Source organism: Electrona antarctica (assembly GCF_951216825.1).
Source record: "Electrona antarctica genome assembly, chromosome: 18".
In the NCBI taxonomy this organism is placed as follows: Eukaryota; Metazoa; Chordata; class Actinopteri; order Myctophiformes; family Myctophidae; genus Electrona; species Electrona antarctica.
In genome coordinates, this window is record NC_136799.1 from 20070448 (window position 1) to 20094936 (window position 24489).

General features: G+C 40.7%; 3 protein-coding genes across 4 annotated transcripts; 2 read left to right on the top strand and 1 right to left on the bottom strand.

The window, feature by feature from the left end:
- Positions 1–813: 813 nt before the first annotated feature.
- On the top strand, positions 814–9525 carry arg2 (arginase 2). The gene is made up of 8 exons (XM_079528063.1): positions 814–1233; positions 1422–1494; positions 4683–4857; positions 5160–5319; positions 7382–7476; positions 7599–7703; positions 8227–8363; positions 8519–9525. The coding sequence occupies exons 1-8, from the start codon at positions 1120–1122 to the stop codon at positions 8707–8709; spliced, it is 1050 nt and encodes a 349-aa protein (XP_079384189.1). The 5' UTR covers positions 814–1119; the 3' UTR covers positions 8710–9525.
- A 282-nt stretch (positions 9526–9807) lies between these two features.
- Positions 9808–18552, bottom strand: vti1b (vesicle transport through interaction with t-SNAREs 1B). Of its 2 annotated transcripts, XM_079528310.1 has the most exons (7): positions 18419–18552; positions 18142–18200; positions 15206–15394; positions 14447–14620; positions 12168–12229; positions 11960–12067; positions 9808–11874 (listed from the first exon to the last, which is right to left on the bottom strand). In XM_079528310.1, the coding sequence occupies exons 1-6, from the start codon at positions 18513–18515 to the stop codon at positions 11974–11976; spliced, it is 675 nt and encodes a 224-aa protein (XP_079384436.1). In that variant the 5' UTR covers positions 18516–18552; the 3' UTR covers positions 9808–11874; positions 11960–11973. The 2 variants fall into 2 exon arrangements, with proteins under 2 accessions (XP_079384436.1, XP_079384435.1); XM_079528309.1 differs by having other exon boundaries at positions 9808–12067.
- An 803-nt stretch (positions 18553–19355) lies between these two features.
- Positions 19356–23978, top strand: rdh12 (retinol dehydrogenase 12). The gene is made up of 7 exons (XM_079528308.1): positions 19356–19489; positions 20221–20339; positions 20647–20802; positions 20895–20999; positions 21636–21845; positions 22287–22476; positions 22976–23978. The coding sequence occupies exons 1-7, from the start codon at positions 19416–19418 to the stop codon at positions 23076–23078; spliced, it is 957 nt and encodes a 318-aa protein (XP_079384434.1). The 5' UTR covers positions 19356–19415; the 3' UTR covers positions 23079–23978.
- Positions 23979–24489: the final 511 nt, after the last annotated feature.

The window sequence follows — 24489 nt, forward strand, 5'->3', positions numbered from 1 at the left end:
TGTGCGCCCCCCCCCCCCCCCCCCGTGCCCACTCGGGTGGTGGTGGTGAGTCTAGCGGCGGACTCGTTGGTTTAGCTGGGGTCTGAGTTATCGCAGTCCGGTGAGATTTCACACTTATTTAGGTGTCAAACAGCCATTCAGAGAATACACATTCTCACTCAACAACATCCTGCCTGTCTGCAGGACATCAGAGAATAGCCAACGAATGTGTATTAAGGCACTGTCTGCCTGCCTGCCACACTTCCCTATGCCCACTCTTCCCAGGGGTGCCCAGTTTTCCGTAGTGCCCATGCAAAATGTTAAAAATGACATGACATGAATGCAGTGCTTTACATAGCAATAAAAAGAGAAAAGCAAAAACATAAAATAGCAAAATAAAAGCAAAAACATAATATAACATAGCAATGATTACCGTACTATCAGAAAGAATATAGTGCTCTAACCTTTTAACTATAACTTGACTATATGGCACTGGCAAGGGTATTTTTACGTATGGCGTAACAGCGTATAACATGATATACTTTTGGGCATATAGGTCACACCGACTCACACGGTACATGTAAACAAGTATATCAATATCAATTTAGCGGTGGAAATTTCCGTGAGCAGTGGCCACCATAACAAATATTACAATACAGAAGTTGCTCTTCCTTCCTCCAAGACACGCCCCCGCAACAAACCCTCTTTTTCGGCGTTTCTCATTGGCCATCATGAAGGCACGCGTGCGATTCAATTTGACGCAAGCCCCTGTACAGATATGGGACGTAATGTACAGCTTGTATTGCATAGAGTTTAAGAGTTATAATGGTGTATTGTCAGACTTATTTTACGATTTAAAGCTCATCACCGAATCAGAGCTACATCTGTGTTGTGAATACGCGGTTTTGGGGTTCCTCGAATAGGTTGGATGATCATTCATTCTCGGAAACGCTCAAGTTCATCATCTCATGAATAGTAAGTAGATTTGGTGACATAATAGGCTAAGACCAGCCCTGGCATTCAGCATCCTCAGTGCAAGTTCTGACGGAGCTTTCATCAGACTTTTATACCGGGCCGGCAGACGGGTGGCGGATAACTTTTTGTTTGGGGAAACGCGGCAGAAATCGATCTGAAAGAGAAATGGCTTTGAGAGGATCACTACTTCGTCTTCTCAGGACACAACTCTACCTCAACTGCCAACAACGCAGAGCACAATCTGTGGCAATTATTGGCGCTCCGTTCTCTAAAGGCCAGGTAATAGACTATATCTGACATGGAATATACATTAATAGCGCTGTTATTAATGGTAGCTGCTAAATGTCCTTAAAGCTATTATATAGTGTCTGATATACCATACGAATACCATTATTAAGCTATATTAGACTATAACCTATATAGCTATATATGTTCACAGTTTATAGGCCTATTCATTTATTTTACAGAAAAGGAGAGGTGTGGAACATGGTCCCAAAGCCATCCGAGATGCGGGTCTGATTGAACGGCTTTCAAATTTAGGTGAGTGAAGATGCGGGGGTGATGCGTGTACCCGGTGACATGATTATGTAACAGTGGATGAACTTGACTGATCCCTCGGACCCTCTTCATGGTACCTTCGGCTCCGTTAGCATGCAGACTAATGCCTAGGTTACATCATTAGGGAACATTGTGTTACATGGCGAATTATTGCTCAGACAGACAGATCTCATCAAACGCTCTTATATGAGCCACATGTGTTCAAGTTAAAAAACTCATCGGTGAGCCGCATGGAGGGACAGGAAAGGATTCCCACCCATTGTCGTCACTGCGGTCGGAGCCATAATCCACTGCGTCTGCGTCTACAATGTGACTGGTGGAACCGCCTACGCATTGTAGCCTAGCCTACTGTGTCATGCGATGCGATGTACAGTTTATAACGGCTTTGAACTGCAGCCGCCCTAGACTTGAAAGATGATACGCCGGTCGGAACTTTTCGAGTCTTTATTTGGGATGAATGACTCACCCTCGGCTCGGGGTATAAAAGAAACTCCACACCTTGTCAATGAAAGCAAGCCAGGAAGGGAAGGGAACGTTAAAAAGAAACACGCTTCTGCTGTTCCTGTTCCCGGTTTAAACCAGTAGGCCTATACCGCTAGCCCTGCCAGGCGCAGGTTCCTTAAAATAAACGAATTCATGGTTGATAGATTAGCGAGCCCACAAGTAGAGAAGCAATTAAGCCGGCATGCACACATGTAACATAGCTCACAGGCTTGGAATGTGCAAGTCATTTTTTGCAAGGTGATCCTTGCGGGATTTTGTCCCAGTCATAGATGAGATGAGATATTATCTTATGTTGCGCAACACCATCTCCCAGTGGGACGAAACCTATACAGCAAATCCACGGTGTATTTTCCCTATGTTGAAAGTTGTTGTTGTAATGCTACAAAGCTATTCTCCTTTTGTCTAAACCAGTGGTTCCCAAACTATTTCATGTGAAGGACACAAGGAAATTAATATGTATTTGGCTGCGGTCCCCCATCTGAAAACAATTTGTGCCAGGGACCCCCATTTTTGTTAAAATGTTTCAAATGTTATGATCTACAAAGACTACAAGCATGTACTAATTTTGCTGACCCCCTGGAACCCCCTCAAGCCTGGACGCCTGGGGGTCCCTGAGGCCTGGACCCCACTTTGAGAACCACTTGGCTAAACAACAGATTGAACAACAGGGGAAAAGGTGTCATGCCTATAAAGTTGCTGATTAGGGTGACAAGCTATACTTGTTTAAGGACACTTAAGCCTATTACATAATCTCACTCACAGAAAAGATTAACACATTATTATTTTTTACAAGGCCCTAAATGGTTCAGCTCTCTGCTCGCTGACCTCTCAGATCATCAGGCTTTGTTTAGTCTGGGATATAGGCTACAATTGTACAGTTTTCTTATAACATGGGATTCAGCGGCAATATTTATGTAATGTATATTTGAACTGCAAGGCATTCAATGGTTTTTTGCATTGTACAGCCGAGCGGTCTACCCTCTTATCGTTTTACTTTGGTAATTTATTTTACCCTAACATTGTGGAGCAATATATTGAAATTAAGAATATTTTAGACATCTTGACCGTACCTTTTTCACATTGTCTGCTTTACCTTTACACACTGAAGATTTCAATATATTGTCTAGCACTATTGTAATGCCAATAGTGATTAGGGGTAGGTGTAACTACCGCAATTCTCATTTAGGAAAGGGAATCTTAAAGTATGTTCTTTAGGCCTATGTTCTATCTTCTACTTTCAAATACAAAATGTTAAGGACCTGCAAAAATGTAATGATGTTGGATGACACGTGTAGGCCAGGGTGTTTTCATCTTCCTAGCCTGTTGCCACGTTTGGCACCAGTGAGAAAAGATATTCAATGTCAGGTGTCTTTGCTGCCATGCCACCATGCACACGAGCACTTGCCAATGTATGAAACTGAGGCTTCAACAGAAGCCATCTGTTCCCCTATCTATAGATTGAGGTAAATTAACCACTTGAACCACTTGAACCCAGCATCCCTATTCTATTCTATTCTATTCTATATAAAATAGATCTACACTACTGGATGAAAACACATCACAACACAGCAAATTGTTAATATCCCACCATATCGTCTATTTCATCAAAAATATGATTGTTCTTATGTTCTATAATACAAAGTTCTATAATTATGATCAAACAGTAGTAGAACTGACATCTCAAATGCTGCTGCAATACATGCTCAAAGTTGCATCAAGACAAGAGCTATTCCCGTCCCGCCTACGAATGGTAAAGAGGTAGGCCTACCAAAGTGCGTTCCCCTTACATCAGCAAAGTAATTCTACACCATCAGGGCTCACACCCACATCCAGACGCGCCCCCAATATCACATCACTTGTTTACTCCAATGCACCATGTCCTAAAACTAGGTGGAAATCTTCGGTGTTTATTCCCTCCATGCATTTAGCATGAGCCAGTCTGCCCTGCAGGACAAGGCTGAAACCTGAGCACATCTAGGAAATGAGACTAATGGAAAGTGCTCCTTCACCAATGTTCCACTGGCGTTTAATGACTCAGCCTCATCAATCACGGAAATGGAGAAACTGGTCGGATGGAATAATCTAGGTTAAATATTCGCTGTATAGAAGGTTCATCTTGAAATCCATGGAGTAATATGAAAGACTGCTACTTTCATGTGTAATTCTGTTTGTGGCAGGATGTAGTTAGAGAGTTCCTCTTATAATAGAAAATGTTACATGAATGAGATCGATAACAACAAATATGAGCCTGGCAACTTGCAAGTAATATGATTCAATACCAGTGGCGTGCACACTAGGGGGTGCTAGAGCACCCCTGCCCTTCCCTCTGGACAGCAATGTGCCCTTTTTTTTCCTTCTTTTTTTTAACAGTATGTGGACCATGGTGACATTGATCAATTCTTGATAAAAAAAAGCTTCGAATATATTATTTATGCCCCAAAATCTATAAATCTCACACTATTAAGGCAACCGGCCGGTTCCACGCCGGCCGGTTTCACTTGAGCACCTGCCCCTCTAAATGTCTGTGCACGCCACTGTTCAATACCCTTATTTGTGTAATTAACACACACTTTATAATCATTGTATGTCTCTAAAGCTTCACATAAAATCTATAAACTACCAAATGTAAAGCACCTGACATCATGGCAGTTTTCCTGTTTTGTCAGAATACCCTGTGCACGACTTTGGCGACCTCAGCTTCCATCATCCGGAGAAGGATGACGACTTCATGCACGTGCCCTTCCCTCGCACTGTTGGCAGAGCCAATGAGCTCCTTTCAGGTGCTGTTAGCAGTGCTGTCGGGGCTGGACATACTTGTGTCATGCTTGGAGGTGACCACAGGTAACTGAGAAGCTGCCGTGTCATTTGTCGTGAAGTAATCGGGAAATAATTGTACAGTTTTAGCTAATATTTATGCTACATGTATCATATACATACTGTATTATCAGCTATCACACCTACAACTACAAGCCCACTTCTGCAATGTTTTGTTTATCTCTTAATTCTTGTAAATATATTTATTTTTAGTTAGGTTTAGTTTGTTGTTTTTAGTTTAGTCTTTCAGTTTCTCCCAGTTTAGCCATTGCCAATTTCCTCCATGTTATAGTCTATCCTATCACTCATATCCCAATTTCTGTTCACAGCCTGGCTATTGGATCAGTGGATGGCCATGCTCAGCAGTGTCCTGACCTGGGTCTCATCTGGGTTGATGCCCATGCAGATGTGAATACTCCAACAACCTCACCCTCAGGGAACCTCCATGGACAGCCTGTGGCATTTATGCTCAAAGAGCTGCAAGATAAGGTGAGAGAGAGGACACAGTCAGGCTGCAGCACAGCAGTTAACTAAAGTAACTATTAATAAACTGGAGGCACACCATCTACAGTTCCCTCTGCCCTCCACAAGGACACAAGAGTAGCAGTAATAATAATTATTGAATTTGAAGATTTATTCAAACTTTATTTGTATAAAGTATAGGAAACACCTATTCCTATCAGTATAGTGTCGCAGTCCCGCCCCCTGCCAGGGACCAGGGGGCGACTGTGGCTCAAGAGGTAGAGCAGGTCGTCCAATGATCCATGGGTCGGCGGTTCGAATCCCAGCTCCTCCTGTCTACATGTCGAAGTGTCCTTGGGCAAGACACTGAACCCCAAATGACTCCCGATGTGCTGGTTGGTACCTTGCATGGCTTCCACCGCAATCGGTGTATGAATGTGTGTGTGAATGGGTGAATGTAATGCACAATCTATGTAAAGCGCCTTGGATAAAGGCGCTATATAAATGCACCATTTACCATTTAGGGACCAGGAAATGATTCCCCGTTCATTTTCCTCATAGACATTTCAAAAAGTATTTATTTAAAGACCTTTTAAGCCTCGTACAAAGCCAACTAGAGTTGTGACAAATCATGACAACAAACACAATTTTCGGGCCGAACAAATAATTAGAAAGAAGAAGAAAACAACACATTTTTTGTTGTTTTTCTTCTTTGTAATTATTTGTTCGGCCCAAAATGTTGTGTTTGTTGTCATGATTTGTCACAACTCGAGTTGGCTTTTTCCGTGGCGTAATCGTCTTTAAATAAATACTTTTTGAAATGTCTATGGGAAAAATGAATGAGGAATTCACTTCTGGTCCTAGCTCGTCATGAAAGGGGGCGGGACTGCGACACTCTATACTATAGGAAACACCTATTGGTTCTCTCGGAGGCCTGGCCATGCCTATTTTGTTTTCTGTTTTTTTATTTTATTTATATTATGTTTATTATCATTACTATTTTATATCCATGGAACTGGTGTAATCAGGGACTTTTTATGAATACTACAGCGATTAATACCATTACAGTATTGTTACTATCATCACTATGTCTCATGTTTATATCTACATTCTATTTGCTTGAAAACATTCTATTTTGTCTTTTTATTTATACTTGCTTATAATGTTTGTATATGTAACAGACTGTACGGACACTCGGACACTGACCCTGGTACGGGAGGGGGGGTTATATGTATGTATACACAGGCATATAAAAAATGGGGGGGAAAAATGGCACATGAACTACTGTAAAAAAAATGAAACTGAACACAGAGGGGAGAGTTAAATGTCCGTGAGAAAAACAAAACAAAAGTACAATAATGTTGTAAATGAATATGTTGATCACTCTCCTCCCGGTTCTGTTGTACAACTGTTTGAACTTTATTTGTATAGAAATGGAGTTACAAGTGGTTATCAATAGTCTCAGCGCCCATGCCCTAGGTGGGGTTGGCGAAAGGGCCTTTCTGTGTGGAGTTTGCATATTCTCCCTGTGTCCCTGTGTGATGCAGTAATCCTGGTCTCTATAAGTATTGCCTCCCCCTGGTCAGCCACAGAGCCTGATGGAGGGGAAAGGAACTGGTTGGAATAACGTGTTCCTTCCATGCACTACAATGTCCTACCCCTGTCAGGTGATAATAAGGCCTGCTCACTCCTTGTGCATTGAAGGAAGCATGAGCTCAGTTTGGGGCTCTCCCCAGGTTGGTAGAGGAAGAGTAGCAGCCAGGATTACAGCTTAGGCAATTGGCACCGGGTGAAAAATAGGTTACAAAATCATGGGATAAACATTTTAAGGAAAAACATATATTAAAAGTCAATATGATTATATGCCAAAGCAAAAGTAATTTAGGTTTGAATAACAGGGTTAATGAGCAATACATGAAAACATGATTACTAGAACATGTTAAAGACAAAGATTATGGCGATTAAGTACTAAAGTTGCTATACAACCAATTTTGTTTTTGTCCTACATTTGAATTATTATTGCAAGCTGCAATAGTTCATTCCCTCTGTCAAGATACTTACATTGTTTATCCTATCCTTTTATTCACAGATGCCAGACGTCCCTGGCTTCTCGTGGCTGAAGCCTTTCCTCTCATCCAAGGACCTGGTCTACATTGGCCTGCGGGATGTTGACCCTGGCGAGTAGTAAGTGTACATGATCAGTGATCACATTGATGAGCTCTTATCGAGAGACCTGCTCTAGATGTTAGATGAAAAGAAGCTGATACCAAGTAGTTGCTGATACAAGTACATTTTGCCTGTTGTAGTTTCATCCTGAAGAAGCTGGGTATTCAGTACTTCACCATGAGGGACATTGACAGGATTGGCATTCAGAGGGTAATGGAAGTTACTCTCGATCATCTTCTATCAAGGTAAGTTAAATGGCTTAACCCACTACCCTCCTATTTACCTACTCTTCATACAGTATATTATACAGGCACCTACTTTCATCGTGTTTGGTAACTATTTAATAGAACCCCGACCGATACACTCAGTTTGGTTAATATATGGGCCATTATTTGACTCTTTTTGACAACATCGTTATCAGCAATTATGCAGCCAATTAATCTGGATTTTAACCACTTTCAACCTGGTGTCCCAATTTAGGGCATGTCATTATAGGTGAAGAGTTTTCAGAAAATAGAAGAAAAAAAAATAGCAAACCTACAACCTCATTTATTAAACTGTTTCTTAAATGTTCACACAGTATATACAGTTCTATACGTAACAAAAAATAACTATCACAATGTTATTCATTAAAGTATGTTTTTCAAATTAATTCGAAAATGTCGAAAAATATCAGTCAAAACCTCAGTAATCAGTGGACTAGGACTTAAAAAATCTTTATTGGCATCGGTCAGGCTTACTCACTGCTTTCTCTTTCTTCCTGAACAGAAAACAGCGGCCGATCCATTTGAGCTTTGACATTGATGCATTCGACCCATCTTTGGCTCCTGCCACAGGGACACCAGTGAATGGAGGTCTGACCTACAGGGAGGGAATCTACATCACAGAAGAAATCCATAACACAGGTGAGGAGGGAACAAACATGCAAGAACCATTTTTCAAAGAGTCGTCTTTGTGTATTATTGTTTAAACAGTGTCAGTACTTTATCAATCGTAAGGTCGTCGGAAGAGATAAGAGAGCCTGACATAAGTATGTGGATGTGGTTGTGTTGATGTATAGGCCTGCTGTCGGTTATGGACTTGGTGGAAGTGAACCCAGTCCTGGCGTCCAACCCTGAGGCAGTGGAAGCTACGGCAACGCTAGCAGTTGATGTCATCGCATCGTCCTTGGGACAAACGAGAGAAGGAGCTCACATGCAAGTCCACGAGATCCCACCTGCTAAACAAGACACAGAGCAGCTCTGCAACTGAGAAATGGAAAGCAAGCTGAGCTTAGACTTTTATGGATATCACCACTGAACATTCCACAATCTTGAAAACGATGACTGCGATGAGTGCAATTTATCTGTAGCTGGAATTGTGGAGTTGTGGGTCTGTTTATTTTTCTAGTCTCATTTTTCCTGTACTGTATAGCATTATGTTAAATGGTCAAAAATGTATGAATTCATAAATGCCCAACTAAAGGCCTTTAAAGATGCAAGTTAGTTTTCATCACTACTACTGAGGCAAACACTTTTGACCTGAAAACTGCCATGATATTTATTAAATATTATTATTATTAATTAATTAATTAGCAATGTTAAGGTATTTAAGTTCACTATCATTACATGATGTAAATTAAGTGTTACTAAAACCACTGTAGCAGCACATTATTTGGTGTGCTTTTGGCTTACAAGGAGATCTTGAGGCTGGATTTTCTGTGCATGTGTTTTGGCTCACACAAGGTATGACAAATGTTTGTTGAAAACATGTCCAAATTGTCTTGCTAGGGACAACATTCTCTTCAACTTTTCAACTGAAAAGAAATGTTTTCAAGCAATGGCAACAAAGTATACATTGGGCTTTAAGTGGCTGTGCCAGTTGAATTGTACTGTAGTTGTGTTTGCACTTTTGGACCAGCTATGGTTCTGTATTTTTCATCCGTTTTTTCTATTTTGTGTATTTAGTCATTATAATTCTTACTGTTTAGAACAGTATTAACTTAGGTTTGAAACAATCAAATACATTTGCATTTGATGTGACCACAAATGACTGTTTGAAATAAAAAGTACTTATTTTGGTCTTCAAGCTTTGTTATCATATAATTTGTGTGCAATTTGTACAAAATGGCGGCTGGCTTTGTAACACTCCTTTTTCAATTGGTTTATCAGCCAATTAAATCTATACCAAACTAAATGTTATTGATCAGTGAATATCATCTGTCAGGCATTTACCATTTGCATAAAGCAACTTAGTACATAAGATGAAATGTTCAAATAATCACCAGATGTTAACCCAAAACAAAGATATCGCAGATCATGAGGTGCTCGCTACAGATTACTGAAAGTTTAAAGAGGAAGATGAGCCTCATAAAAAGAAAAGATTTAATGCAAAACACTAAGAAAACATTGTGGAGTTACTTGCTTGGCCTTACATCTGCTGTCATATGGCCAGCTCTAGATATGTCTGTCCTGGAATTAAACAAAATGCTTTTAAGGATTAACTTTAATACAGTGTAGGCAATTGGAATCTTAATAGTCAAAGAAATACCATTTTGAACATATTATACAGTGATGTCACAGTACAACATATTGCATCTGTGTGAGGAGTTTCTATGTCTTTCTTGTTTTCATATTATTCACACTTTTCTTTGATTGGCAGGTGTACAATTCAAGTCTCATTGCTCATAATTGGCAGGCACCTTTAACCATGTGAACTCTAGCGTCTCAGGGGTGAACATTTGTCCAAAAAAAATAGAGATTTGGTGTAGAGGGAAATACTAATGGCCCTAGTGTAGAGCCTGGTCATGTAAAGTGGTTAAGAAGTCACAATAGTGTTAAATGGAACTATGGACACAATATTAAAAACACATTTTTACTTAAAAACAAACGGGGGGGGGGGGGGGGGGGAATAATGTACTTACATAATGGTTAATCCCTCAAACAAATGCTAGTTGCTGAAATACCTTTTGATTTTATTACAGCACTCAGTTTTTGAGGGCAGGAGTCTGTCAGGTTGGCACATACCGGCTTGCCAATATTTTCTTCCTTGCAAAAATGTCCCAGATACATAAAATGGCTGTTGGGCATCACTTTCAGGTCTTTTCAGGTGAGATGGTCACCCCATATATTTTCAATTGGATTCAGGCATGGGCTACGGCTGGTCCATTTCACCTTCTGTTGGTGAAGCCATTCCTTTGTTAAAGTTACCCTCAAGTCTCTGACTTTTCTGTTCTACCCCAGATTCAAAAAGCTTCCACATTGCCAGAAGAGACAAAAGAAAGACAATAGAAAGCTGGTCAGGGAGGATGCCAAGAGGCTTATAACATTAATAAGAAGGAAGTTATGGTGTATTTATGGTAGCCTGAAACTAGATGAATCTCCCATTGCAAAAAAAAAAGATTAGATTTCACTCCCTTCTAAGTAGCAAGGGACCAATCAGGAACCAGTATGTGAATATGGGGCAGGCTTATCACCAGAGGCCTTTTTTTAATCCGCCCCTTGGAAATGCAGGTTCCTCAGATTCCAGGCAGTGATAATAGTCTGGCCATGCCAGGCTGGCATAGATCATACATACAAAGAAAACCAGCTTTCTATTGTCTTTTCATCAATGCTGGTTGGACTTCCTGTTTCTTGGTTATGTTACTGTTACTGATACTGCCATATCTTCCTCTCAACAATGAGATGCCGTTCATGCTTTGGGTTAATCAGAGTCACTGTAATTGATGATACTAACTACTATTTAACAGATTGAATGTGACTGGCTGAGAACTGCATCCCCAATTACAATTATGCAACCATTTTATAAACGACAGTGATGTGCTGTTAGTACATCACAAAAACATGCCATTTTAACAGGGGTGTGTAGACCTTTAATATCCACAGTAAAAATAGATTAAATTGATACCATTTCCATACCCTAACCCTATCAAATTTCGGTAAGTTCGGTACTACAAACATACAGTATGTCATCACATTGATTGCTTATAATACAAAGGTAAAAGTAAAGGTAAAATGCATTTCAGTCCAAAGCTGCCCAAGTATCAAAGTATATAGGATACATTTCAAAAGCATTGGCTCCTGTATAATTCCTCGCTGGGGAATGCGAGTATAACTTACTATTCTCTGACCTATATTTATACTCCTTCATGAAACCTGCTCTGGAATCAGCAGAATCCAGTGCCTGGCTTGGGAAGCTTGTGCATTTCTAGAGAGCATCACCCCAGGGGCAGAAGAGAGAGGCAAAAGTCTAATAAAATAAAATAAAAATAGAATAAAAAGAGTGATTCTCAACGGTTGAGTCAAATGTCAGTCAGGTGTACCTCTACTCATGGAGTAGAATCATCACTTGGATATTTTCCGCCCTGGTGACGCCATTAAGACCAGGTCATCTTGTTGTTCTCACATGCAGTCCCAGTCTGAAACACTTTGTTTGATGCTGGAGGAGAACATTTGTGTAACTGGTTTGTCTATGAAGTGAGACCAGGAAAAGAAAGAAGAGGCTTTGCCTGGTTGTCAGTCACCTTCAGATGGTTGTTCATTTTCTGAAGAACTTAAGGTAGATCACAGCACCCAGTATGGCAAGCTCCATTATAATGATGACAGCTAGCAGCAGCTTATTGGTCATTAACCTGCAAGAGTATAATAAAGGTGGACATTAGGAAGAGGGTGTGAGAGCGACAACAGCACCTTATGCATGAAGTTTAAATATATAGTATAACTAGAACTTACCGTCGGGACATGGCACGCAGGACCTTGCGGCTTTTACTGAGATTCTCTCCAGTGTGGACCAGCTACAAAGTACAAAAACACAGAAAGAAAACACGATAATGCCATTGCCATTTCATCTATTGACATACGAGGCATCCGCACGTACGCACACGGCAAATGCAACAGCCTACAGCCTCAAGGTAGAGTGAACAAGGACGTGTATCACCCGCACAGGCGCACACAGTAGGGAATATTTTCCTACTGACATCACACAGACATGACGAAGAGCAAGTTGGCGGGGGTAATACACATACAAACATACACATACAAAAGCTAATAAAAATACTTGCAAAAATGTCTCCCCAATTTAGTCGTTATATGCCAATAAGGGCCTTTCTCAGCCCCACCCCTCTCCTATTGTTACTTGCGCAAGCAGAGCGCGCAAGTATTGTGGTCGTGCTGGAATGTATGCAGGTATGCTTGGTAGGTATATATACTGGATGTTGATGGTGACATAATTAAGATATGTATCAATGCCGGGTTATAACTGGCTTTTGATGGCGACGTAATAAAAATAGGTTTCAGATTATACATGTATACATACAGACATTACCTTTAATTCACCCGATATTGAAACATATCCTAATTACGTCACCATCGACAGCCAGTTATAACCCGACTTTCAATTTACATACATGTATATATACATACGCTACCTGTTACCTAACCAATATTGAAACACATCGTAATTACGGTACCATCGACAGCCATAGTTATAAACCGACATAGGATAGGACTGACGTATGGTGACGTAATACAGATATGCATCAATGCGTAATAAAGATAGGTTTCAGATTACATACATAATTACGTCACCATCAACATCCAGTATACCTACCAAGCATACATACATAAAAAAGCCAGCCGACCACAGTATAGTACTTTTAACTTGTATACATACATACGTTACCTGTTACCCAACCAATATATATATATATATATATTTATCTCGACAGTACTTGCGCACTCTGCTTGCGCACCAGGCCTACTTGTGTGCAACGCACAAGTAGGCACTCGACAGAGTGCAGTTCTAGTTTATATTGTTGTCACTGCAGTTGTATCCTACTCCTTCCATCCAACACTCCCTGCTGACACGTGCCACGCCAGCCCGTAGGAGGACTACGTGCAGTGTTATTATCACCATCCGGTTTTGTCGAGTCTATACAAACACAATTGGCCCTGTATACACTGGAAAAGCCGGATGCAGAACGGTGGTGGACACAACCTCTGCGCCTGCGGTGATGGGCAGGTACTTTAGTACATTTACCAACATCACCCATTTTCAACCTTATCTTTACATATTGGTCTCCACTAATACTCATCATAAAATGGCACCATTTCTATATACTCACTCTGCATCTGATTGGTGGGCTATGGATAGTTCAGAAACCTGCCTACCAGTGACATCATTGATTGGGATTCCAAGCTACAGTAATAGAAAGTACAGCCTGGGAATTATCACACATACACAGAGGTCTCTTACCTGTGACTACGCTAGAGTTCACATGGTTAAAGGTGCCTGCCAATTATGAGCTGTTTCAAAACAGTTGGCAAGGCCTTCTGCTTTTCAGATATACCTGTAGCAATAGCTGTATAAATCTTATCTTAAATGTCATTATTTTTCAGCTGTGTAGCCAATGTCATTAGCTGTCATCCCAGAACTCATTCTAACAGTACGTTTTAACAGCGGGCGACAGCCAGACGAAATTTCCGGAAGTGCATTATTTGTCAATGGGACCCTCCGACCCGGCAACTACTGGCGATAGCTGGCGATAGTCGAAAAGTGGGCGGAGGAATGTCAGCCGAAAATATGAAAATAATTAATCTTTTGGGCGACGTCGTCCGGCGATAGCCAATGAAATTCAAGTGTCACTCGCCGCTGTTAAAACGCACTGTCAGGAACTTCCTTCCAACTCCCGATTCCAGATCCCAATACAATCGATAACTGTTCACAGATCCCTGTCATAGCAAGGAGCAGTGCAATGCAGACTTGCCATTGTGCCTCAGGTCGTGGAAAAGACACCCCTTGTGACTCGATCAATTAAGGGTGATGTATACCTTAATTGTTGCATGACCACATCATATGACAAACATGTCATTGTTTTGTATGACAAATGCATAAACCTTATTGTGAACCCTACATAGACACAGCCCTAATTGATACATCATTAGTTTGAATCCAGCTCATGGCCAGCATCATGTCATGCCCTCATAAAGCAAATATTCACCAGACAACTCACTCTGTTTCTCGTGCGGTCCAGCTGTTCCCTCTGCTCTCCCAGCTCCTCAATGATGTCACTGCCTATTTGGTCTGTTTCAGCAGCAATACGCTGGCTTCGCTCAATGCTCTGCGTGGCATTGTTTAGAGAATCGGTGCCCTGGAGCAGCAAAGTTCTCTGTGACTGCACGTGTGTCTAAAAGAGGTAGGACAAATCACAATACTTTAGTTTAAAGGCAAGAAATATAAAGATAAAGTTTGATTCGGTCAATGAACCTACTGAAAACCATAGTAGAAATCCACAAGGAACCAGTGACTGATAAATCACAAAAATCACATTCAGTATTTGACCAGCCAACTCTAGTTTAATAGAATAGGACCCTTAAATGAGGTGCAGTTATCTGCTAAAGTGGTCAGAATGATCAAATATAATTATGCAACATGAGGAAAATATGGCAGCAGGAATATGCGAATACATAATCTGCACAGGTTTGAATCTTTGAAAGCCACATTTCTATTCAAATGTTCCAAAATATTGGAATTAAGTTAATCAATTTGGAGTGGACACACCATTTCTTCCAGTATCAGGAATATGTATTAACCCAATAAAACCAGGATATTTTGTTTTGCTATTCAAAGATAGCAGTTGTGAGCTTGTACGTCTGATATTTTTGAAAAATCTTGAAAGTGTGATTTAGAAGGCATTTGTAGTATCGGCCTCAGGTCAGGTCAAAGAAACATGCTGATAGTAACCCAAGGCTTAAGTACTTCCCACACTCACACTGTGTTCATTTTGAGATGAATAGATGCCCAGGTGGCCAACTCCTTCCCCTAGCCGTGGCCCTGGATCGGTGCTTTTAAACTCTCTCTGTAGTTTGCCCAGATCCCTGCGGTGCAGGCGAATCTTTGTGACCATTCCATTTCGAAAGGAGGAGGGCGCAGAATGCAACTCTTGCTCCATTCCTTGTAACTGTGGACAAACAATCATATTATGTAAGATCACCACAGGTCAACCAGCTCAGTGGCCTTGTGGTTAGAGTGTCTGCCCTGAGACTGGGAGGTTGGTGTTCAATCCCCGGCCGGGTCATACCAAAGACTATAAAAATGGGACCCAATGCCTCCCTGCTTGACACTCGGCATCAAGGGTTGGATTGGGGTAAGTCCCTGCGACATACTAGCGTCATGTCCAGGGCTTGTACATCAAGCTGCCTCACGCTACAGAAACAGGAGATAGGCTCCTGGCTGCCCTATGGGCCTCATGGCTCGGCAAGGCTACTTAAGATCACCACACACAACTTATGAGGGGAGTTTATATGCAAACCAGGTGCTCACTGGAGACGTACAGGTAACAAAATGTGTTAAAATAGTAAAAAGGTGTCCTGGATCAGTCGGAATAAGACATCGGATAAAAAAGAAAGAGATCCGGGCACTCAAAGTTTAAAAAGAGGAGAAGATACTTTATATTAATTCATTAATTCATTCTGATTAATAAAGTATCTTCTACTCTTTTTAAACTTTGAGTGCCCAGGGCCGGATCTCCTTTTTTATCTGAATGTTGAAGCCAACAGGTTATTGTTGACATACTTACAGCTCATACAAGGGCACATGAGCCTGATGTTAACTATGTGTTTATACAGGAAATGTATTGATACAATGATGCAGAAATAAGATAAAGAAAGCCAAATGAAGTTAAATCATCTCATCTGTTATTGATTGATTGATTGATTGATTGATTTAACAACAGTTTGCAGAATTACAGTACATTTCAAGTACAACTCAATAAAAAAAAAACGGTTAACTGTGTGACACCATAAAGCATTACACTTGTTTACAATAGGGCCCACCATTTTCAATTCATCAAAACATTTAGAGACGTACGAATATACACAACTATATTGTCAAAACAGGAAATCATCATAGAGGAGGTGAAAAGGGAAAAGAAACATACAGTGAGGGGGAAAAGGTGGGTGGGGGATTCAGATTTTACAGGGGCCAGTTTCGAATTGCAGGCGCCCGTAGGTGCCCTTTGAGAGCAGTTTTGAAGGAGTCAAGGGATTTGCATGTCTTAATGACTGTTGGCAGGGCGTTCCACATTTTGGTGGCATAGAAGCAAAATGAATTTAGTCCCTTGTTTGTGCCGAATCTGGGGTGCACATGGTTAGTTGAACTCCCTCTGGTGTTGTGGGTGTGGACTTCGTTGACATTAAGGAAGTATTTAGACAGGTACATGGGTATCTTGGTGCTGTAGCGAATCTTGTGGACCAGACCCATTGCAAGTTGCTGTACTCTGTCATCAACCCTAAGCCATTCCAGCCTGTCAAAGTGGGCAGGGGTGAGGTGGGTTCGGGGAGTGAGGCCAAGTAGTAGCCTGACCAGTTTGTTTTGGGAAGTCTGGAGCCTTGTTTTAAGGGCCTTAGAGGTGCTGTGGTACCAGGAGGTGCATGCATAGTCGAAGAAACCTTGTACGAGGGCTCCTGTTAGGGTCTTCAAGGTGTTTTTGTAGACCAGTGAGGAGATCCTGTATAGGAATCTTGTTCTTTGGTTGACTTTTGATTACGTTGGTGGCCATTTTATCAACGGAAAGATTTGCCTCCAGGATGGAACGAGGTAGGTAATTTCATCTTTTCGTGTGATAATAGTGTCACCCACTCTAACCAAGAAGCCATCTGCCTTGCTGAGAACTATTTGATCCGAATATTATGGATTCAGTTTTTCCCAGGTGTAAAGATAGTTTGTTATCAGTGAGCCAGGTGCAGATTCTACCGAGTACAGAGCTGAGGGCCTTTTCAACCTGCAGTTTGTTTCTGTCCAAGACCAGCAGTGCTGAGTCATCTGTGAACAGGAACATATTGCAGTCACAAGCTGATGTCATGTCGTTTACATATATTAGGAACAGTAAAGGCCCTAGTATGCTTCCTTGTGGAACGCCACAGCTCACTGGGAGGGGGAGGGGGGGCAGTGTTCCGTTCACCTCCACCATCTGTTCTCTCCCCTCCAGGTAGGATTGCATCCAGCTCACTGATGTGCTATCAAAACCAATTGCTTTTAGCTTGTTAACCAGTATAGAGTGGTTCACGGTGTCAAAAGCCTTTTGGAGATCCAGCTTGACCATGCCGCAGTATTTGCCAGCATAAACCTCGTATTTGATGTGGTCACTCAAATAGAGGAGGCATGTGTCAGTGGAGTGGGATGTTCTGAAGCCAGATTGGGCAAGACCAACCTGTTCAACTTGTTCATAGACTATTTTGTCCATCACTTTCGAGATGCAGCTAAGAATAGAAATAGGGCGGTAGTTGCCGGGGTCTAATTTGCTCCCTTTCTTGTGCAGGGGGGTTACTTTAGCCAGTTTGAAATCTTGGGGGACCTGTCCCTGTTTGATGGAGAGGTTTATTATGTGGGTGATGATTGGAGCTATAGAGATGGCCGAGTCTGGAATTTGGAGGGAATATTGTCATGGACAGTGGCCTTGTGGGGTTGAAGGGCACAGTCTTTTAAGTACCTCAGTTGTTACCTTTGTCAGTTTAAAATCATATTTAGGTTTTTGTAGATGATGATTATTGAATGAATTATGAATTATGATTATGAAAAGTCCTGATAACAGCACTGCTGCCATGCCATGGAAACAAACAAGCTCCTTACTCTTTGCTAATATAATATGTAAATAACTTCGTTCACATAATGTTACAGTTTATCTATGAAACCAAGAGAGGGACTTGCCACTTCTTCAGCCTCTCCCTGCCTTTCATCGAAGGCTCTCACCAATCTCTTCTTCTCCTCTGCAAATGCGAGAACATGGGGACATCACGTTAGCTTAGCATACAGTGTTATTATACAGAAACACCATCTTAAATGTTATATTACAATTACACCAACATTATTTAATTATGTTAGCTTCGTGTTACACAAACAATATTTATAATGTTAGTTTTAGTTGTATTACAACGCATACATTATGTAGAGTTTGAAGCTTTACACATAGCTACTACAAGTTTACCTCCGTAACATTTCACAGCTTTCTCCGGCATCAGCTTGAGCTCTTCATACAGTGACTTGTATATTTCGTGCAACTTCTCAAATTCTTCCGAAGACATTTTGCTTTCACTGTAGATATTAGACACTGTAGATAAGCCGATCACTTGATGAATACGCTTTCTTCGGTACTAAGTCACAGTCTACTGTAGTAGCTACCAACTCTAATATCATGAGCTCGGTGTTCGATAACAGGTGCGGTGTTACCGTGTTATTCTTCTTAGATAGGCCACTTTGTTGATACATAAAATAATTAGAATCTCGGGACTCTCTTCCGCATACTGGTCCTCGGGACCAGTCAGCTGTTGACGACAACCACCGTTTGTGCCTATGGTGGAGGTCGTAAATAATTGTATTTTTCATGCTACCACATTGATTTTTGTAAATATATATGTTTGTTTTTAATGCAAACGATGGAAATAAAGATAATCACTGTTTGTGTCAAATATTTGTTCAACTATGGCCTTCTTTTATATGCAGGCACAGAACTGAACAGCTTTCACTGGTGTATTCTGGTAAATGTAGGTTTGGTACATGGTTCTATGAGGGGAAATTATTTATCAGCTTTGTAGTTTCTATCTAACAAAGCAATACTTCATCTAAAGCGTACACAATATTATATATCAGGTCTTAGAGATTAAGTCTGTTTTACTTGTATAGCCAATACCAGCTAATATGACTTGCTGTGATACACAGTTAATTTAATACTCAATAAATATTCAACTCTTTTCAAAGCATTGCTATTATCATCATCATCGTTTTCCATAGGAATGGTAATCACAGAAACTATACCATGGTAAAGCATCTCTGTCATTTAGCTACAGTACAAACTACAATCCCATGATTCCGTGTGAAGAGCAAAGAGCATCTCTGCTACAGTAGCTAGGAGCCCCCACATCAGCTGTTCTCCACAGAGTAGTGGGAGGCAAGTGGAGCAAAGAGAAAGGCGCAAACCCTGCACGATGGTGCTTTTACTGATCGTCGCAGGCCTTGGAGTAGTAATATTCTCGGTGTTTTTATTTGCGCCTCACATAAGGTAAGCAGCAGCAGCAATCACAGTTACTATTCCATATAATGTACTTGTAATTAATGGATATTACGAGTCTCAGTCTGGCAGTGGCAGTACATCATTTGCAGCGATCATTAGCCTATAATGAAGATAATTTGTATGGTAAAATGCATGTCATTTCCCAGGTCAGGCCAACTCATCTGACAGTTGACATCTTATCCTGTGTTTTGTATTATTCCATTCGGATGTGCTTTTAAATCAGTTATTTACAATGACATCAATTAAAAACAGAAAATAATGCATAGACAGATGTGTATTCTGCATAGATTAGCCAACGGTCCAACCCATCTGATATGCATAAACCAATCTGAGCGTTGAGCGTAGGCGGAGTTCTATTAGTATGCATTAACGTTGCGGGGTCATTGGTTATGGGGCGGCTCTATGTGGCGTGAGTCGTACGCCCCCTATGGTCGTACGACTTCAGAGTCGAAATACATACATATTCATTTTAACCAGTAGTAATACTAGTAATTATTAGGTTTGACATCATGATTCATGATATTCTCATCTATATTCAGGGGAATGTGGTTTTGTTTGGTTTTGTTGACCTGCTTCCTTTAATGTTGTGGATACATTTAATCTCATTCTACTGTTGTACACAAAATTACTCAGCCAAATGCTTCAAATGTGAATTAGTCATTAGGATTAGTCATTCAAGTTATATTCATATTTTTAAAAAAAAACTAAATTCTAAACAGGAGATATGCAGCTGGACCTGTGTGCAAGTCAATAGCTCGCCTTGATGGGAAGACCGCCTTAATCACTGGAGCTAACACAGGGATTGGGAAAGAAACAGCCTTGGACCTAGCTATAAGAGGTGAGGTAGAAGTTATACCCTCCAAATAGACTTATATTTAATACTTTCTGAAAGGATGCAAATTCACAAATTGGATGTGTATGTAAATCTAGTGGTTTTAGCCTCAGAAAATGGCAAAAATAAAATAAAATGGTGAGCAATGCATACACAGTTCATACATATTTTCCCTCTACGAAGTAAAGGAGCATCTGGCATCATTGTTCACTTTGATATCCCCATGGGAAAAATGGGTCATCTTTAGTAAAGAGAGTAGTAACAGAAAAATGACTGCCGTGTGAAAATATTGAATGACTGTTTTTAATGACAGGGGCCAGGGTGATAATGGCTTGTCGGGATGTAGAAAAAGGTGAGAAGGCTGCAGCCAGTATCCGTGCCGTATACTCCGAAGCACAAGTGGAGGTTCGAGAGCTGGACTTGGCAGATACGTGCTCTATACGTGCCTTTGCACAGACATTTCTCAGAGGTACATATATATTTACTGTGAGATACCTTTTTTTAATTCATCCTCGTTCCATCATAACTGCAAAGTTTTTCTTGCACTGTTTTTCTGTTTAGAGGTTGACCATCTTCATATTCTTATTAACAATGCTGGGGTGATGATGTGTCCCTACAAGAAAACCACAGATGGCTTCGAGATGCAGATCGGAGTAAACCACCTAGGTGAGGATTTACAGAAATCTATTGAGAGTAAAGTAACATTAAACAGGGCTCCTGTAGCCTCCATGTACTGATTGGTCACTTGGTCAGTACATGTACAACCTGGTTGACTGACTGACTGACTGGATCAGTATTAGGGTCAACTCTTGGATGAAAAATGTCATACAAAGTAGAAATAATCATTCTGGGCCTCACCAGTAGCTGAAAGGTTATGGATGGTTAATATTTAGTTAGTCGCACACCCCCTTTTTATGTACATCGGCGTTGAAGGACCCCAATGGTAACTTTGGGTTTGCTTTCTTGTTTTTTTTTAATCCTTTTAGCAGACCTTGTATTGAACTGTACTTTCCTGTGCTTATTCTACAAACTGTTAATAAAGTTTTCAATCAATCAATGCAACCAAGTATAAATTAGGGCCCGGGGTTAGTGTGCAGACTACATAATCACCTGCTTCAGGAGTCCGGACTGGCTGCAGTTCTGCATGTCAAAAACCTCCTGTCTGCAAAGTTTACAAATTGAATATGAATTGATCCAAAACCCTTAGCAGTCCCTTTTTACAAACAAGACAGGGACTATCAATAATTAGCTGAATAATAAAGTGAAAAGCTCTGCACCACTGACGTTTTCCTTACTCTGTAGGCCACTTCCTGTTGACCTCGCTGCTGATTGGTCTGCTGAAGCGCAGCGCACCAGCCCGTATTGTCGTCGTTTCCTCTCTGGCACACAACTTTGGCTGGATCCGTTTCCATGACCTACAGAGCCAGGGCAGCTACAACAGTGGGTTAGCATACTGTCAGAGCAAGCTGGCCAATGTGCTCTTTGCCAGGGAGTTGGCACGTAGACTCAAAGGTAGACACACACATGCGGTCATACCTGTACATACATAGTACATACACATTACACACACGATTCTCTTCATCAGATGTGAGCGTGCACACACACACACACACACACACACACACACACACACTGCAACCAGAGGAGTAAAACAAGAGATTATGATCAATTTTGTGATGTGTAGCTTTATTTCAAAGACGATCTTAACCGAACATTTTGTGATTGTTGTATTGAAGGCGTTTTGACTATACATGTCACCAAACCTGTCTTTGCATTTTATTGAACTATACATGGTCACCACACCATTGTGGAGATTTCTGGCGCTGCACTATATGAAAACACTTTAGTGTGTTTAGTATTTTATTTTGATAACACTGCAGGTGAAGAACCAAGGTGAAAAAAATACCTTCCACTGTTCCACAGTACTTCCCTCCAATGTGTTTCTCCTGACAGGTTGTAATGTGACTGTGAACTCCGTTCACCCGGGAACAGTAAACTCAGAGCTCACCAGACACTCAACCCTCATGACAATATTCTTCGTCGCCTTCTCCTTGTTCCTAAAAACACCACGGGAAGGAGCACAGACATCCATCTACTGCGCCACAGCAGAGGAGCTGCACTCCATCTCTGGGAAACATTTCAGGTAGCTAACAGCAGATGAGTTTGACCAATAACCAAAAACCATTTGTGACTACTGTGGGGTGCTCCAATTCAGGACTTTGTTCTAAATTGAGTACTAATGACAGAACAAACTCTTGATACTCAAGATAATATTACAATCATACAATTAAGGCAAACAGAAATTGCGTTGTATAATCCAAACTTGGCCACGGTACTTTCACTAGCAGTTATGTATTACATGGGTTCCCAAACTTTTCAGCCCCCGACCCCAAAACAATGCTGCCATTGACTCACGACCCCAACCTAACCTCTATATCCCTGGGCTTAATACATTACAATCATGGTTAAAATGTATTAGTAATCATTATATTGTATTTCACTCATTCTATTCAGGTGTGTAAAACATTTTTGATGACCCAAAATAATTTTGCGACGCCACCGATAGTGTCCCGCAACCCCATGTGGGGTCCTGACCCCAACGTTGGGAACCCCTGATGTATTATACATTCTCTCTCCCACAGTGATTGTGTCCCTGCCTTCGTTGCTCCGCAGGGCAGGAGTGAAGAGACAGCACGGAAACTTTGGGAAGTCAGTTGTGAACTTCTCTGTATTGAATGGGACTGATTCAAGCCTTGTACTATCATCTATCTCAGTTCTCAAAATTCTTATCCTTTCAAACCTCATTTATTCCATTAGTTTTGAAATGTACTTTTAATGTTTAACTAATGACATTACAAGCAGCTGGGGTAATTATGTAAAAGTATCTTAATGCAACGTTGCTGTTTTTGTGTAATATTGCCGTAATTACATTTTAATACAGTGCATTAAGTATTTTGGTATACCAGTTGAAATGGTTCCACACAACCAAAACAACTCAACTGTATTTGTATGTAAGCCACAAATACTTTGTATTATATATTTTTTGTGACACAATGTGAATACTATGTCAGCAAAAAAGCAACTTCATATATTGTGATGCTGTAGGAAAACTGTGAAGGGTCCAGCCAGGGTAAATTACAAATCTATTACTAGAAATTGTATTTGTTTTTAGATTTATTCTTAAATTACTCCAGGATTTGCCATCATATTGCTTGATTTTGTGCATTTCTGAAAGAGTTCAAGGGGTGTGGAATGCTTTCTAACAAGTTAAATGAAATAAGCTTTTGTAGATGTACTATATTTCTACCATGTATTCATATAAAATTACAGTTTGTTATAATCCTTGCCAATTTTTAAAAATATTAACTGTTTCCTACAATAAACTTGAAAAGGTTGCAATCCCTTGCAATATTTACAGAGACATGTGAATTTTTGCAAAAGATCCCTCTGCAAATCCCTGGAGTAACTATCATTCCAAGCTTGGTTCTTGCGTTCTTAAGGTTTCTTTTTGCCATTTCTGTTTCTCTCTTGGCATTCACTATGAGTAAGGTTGCCAAGAGATTATAGCATTTTATACAACAGTGAAACATGCCTTTTACTACATTTACTGTACATCCATGTCTGGAGTTGAATGTTTACATTTCATGTAAATAAATAGACATTAATAGAAAGTGGCTTCTTTTATTTTCTCTTGTAATAGCTATTATTCTCTCAAGCATATATTAAAGTTAAAGAGTGATGCACACATACTAAAAGTAAAAGAGTGAAAGTGAGAGTAATAATGCATGCCTACTAAAAGTGAAAGAGGGATGTGCACCACCTACCCAACGTGAAAATGTGATACATGCCTTTAGTGGTCTGAAGTGCAAAAGTTCCAGCTATGTGCAGCTGCACATGTCTGGAATTGAAGGTTGAAATTGCGGTTAAGTACAAAAGCATAATTATCATCAATGTTGGGCAGAAACCTTGTCCAAAACGGTTAGTTTTCAGAAAATGGAAGATGGAAATGGGAGATGTCGATACATATCTTGATGTATTCCTGAGATATCACGTTCACAAGGTTGGGTGGGAAGAATGGATGGACAACCTCAAAACATAATGCCTCTGGGCATGGCTGTCCCCTAGGAAGGCATGAAAAAAAGAACGTTTCCATTAT

Coding starts and splice junctions, on each gene's coding strand:
- rdh12 (XM_079528308.1), top strand. CDS start 19,416: ATGGTGCTTTTACTGATCGTCGCAGGCCTTGGAGTAGTAATATTCTCG. Junction 20,803..20,894: donor TGCACAGACATTTCTCAGAG/GTACATATATAT, acceptor TTTTCTGTTTAG/AGGTTGACCATCTTCATATT. Junction 21,846..22,286: donor GTTGGCACGTAGACTCAAAG/GTAGACACACAC, acceptor TTCTCCTGACAG/GTTGTAATGTGACTGTGAAC.
- arg2 (XM_079528063.1), top strand. CDS start 1,120: ATGGCTTTGAGAGGATCACTACTTCGTCTTCTCAGGACACAACTCTAC. Junction 4,858..5,159: donor ATGCTTGGAGGTGACCACAG/GTAACTGAGAAG, acceptor TTCTGTTCACAG/CCTGGCTATTGGATCAGTGG. Junction 7,704..8,226: donor CTCGATCATCTTCTATCAAG/GTAAGTTAAATG, acceptor CTTCCTGAACAG/AAAACAGCGGCCGATCCATT.
- vti1b (XM_079528310.1), bottom strand. CDS start 18,515: ATGTCTTCGGAAGAATTTGAGAAGTTGCACGAAATATACAAGTCACTG. Junction 14,621..15,205: donor CATCTCAAAATGAACACAGT/GTGAGTGTGGGA, acceptor TACCTCTTTTAG/ACACACGTGCAGTCACAGAG. Junction 12,230..14,446: donor TGGACCGCACGAGAAACAGA/GTGAGTTGTCTG, acceptor TGTACTTTGTAG/CTGGTCCACACTGGAGAGAA.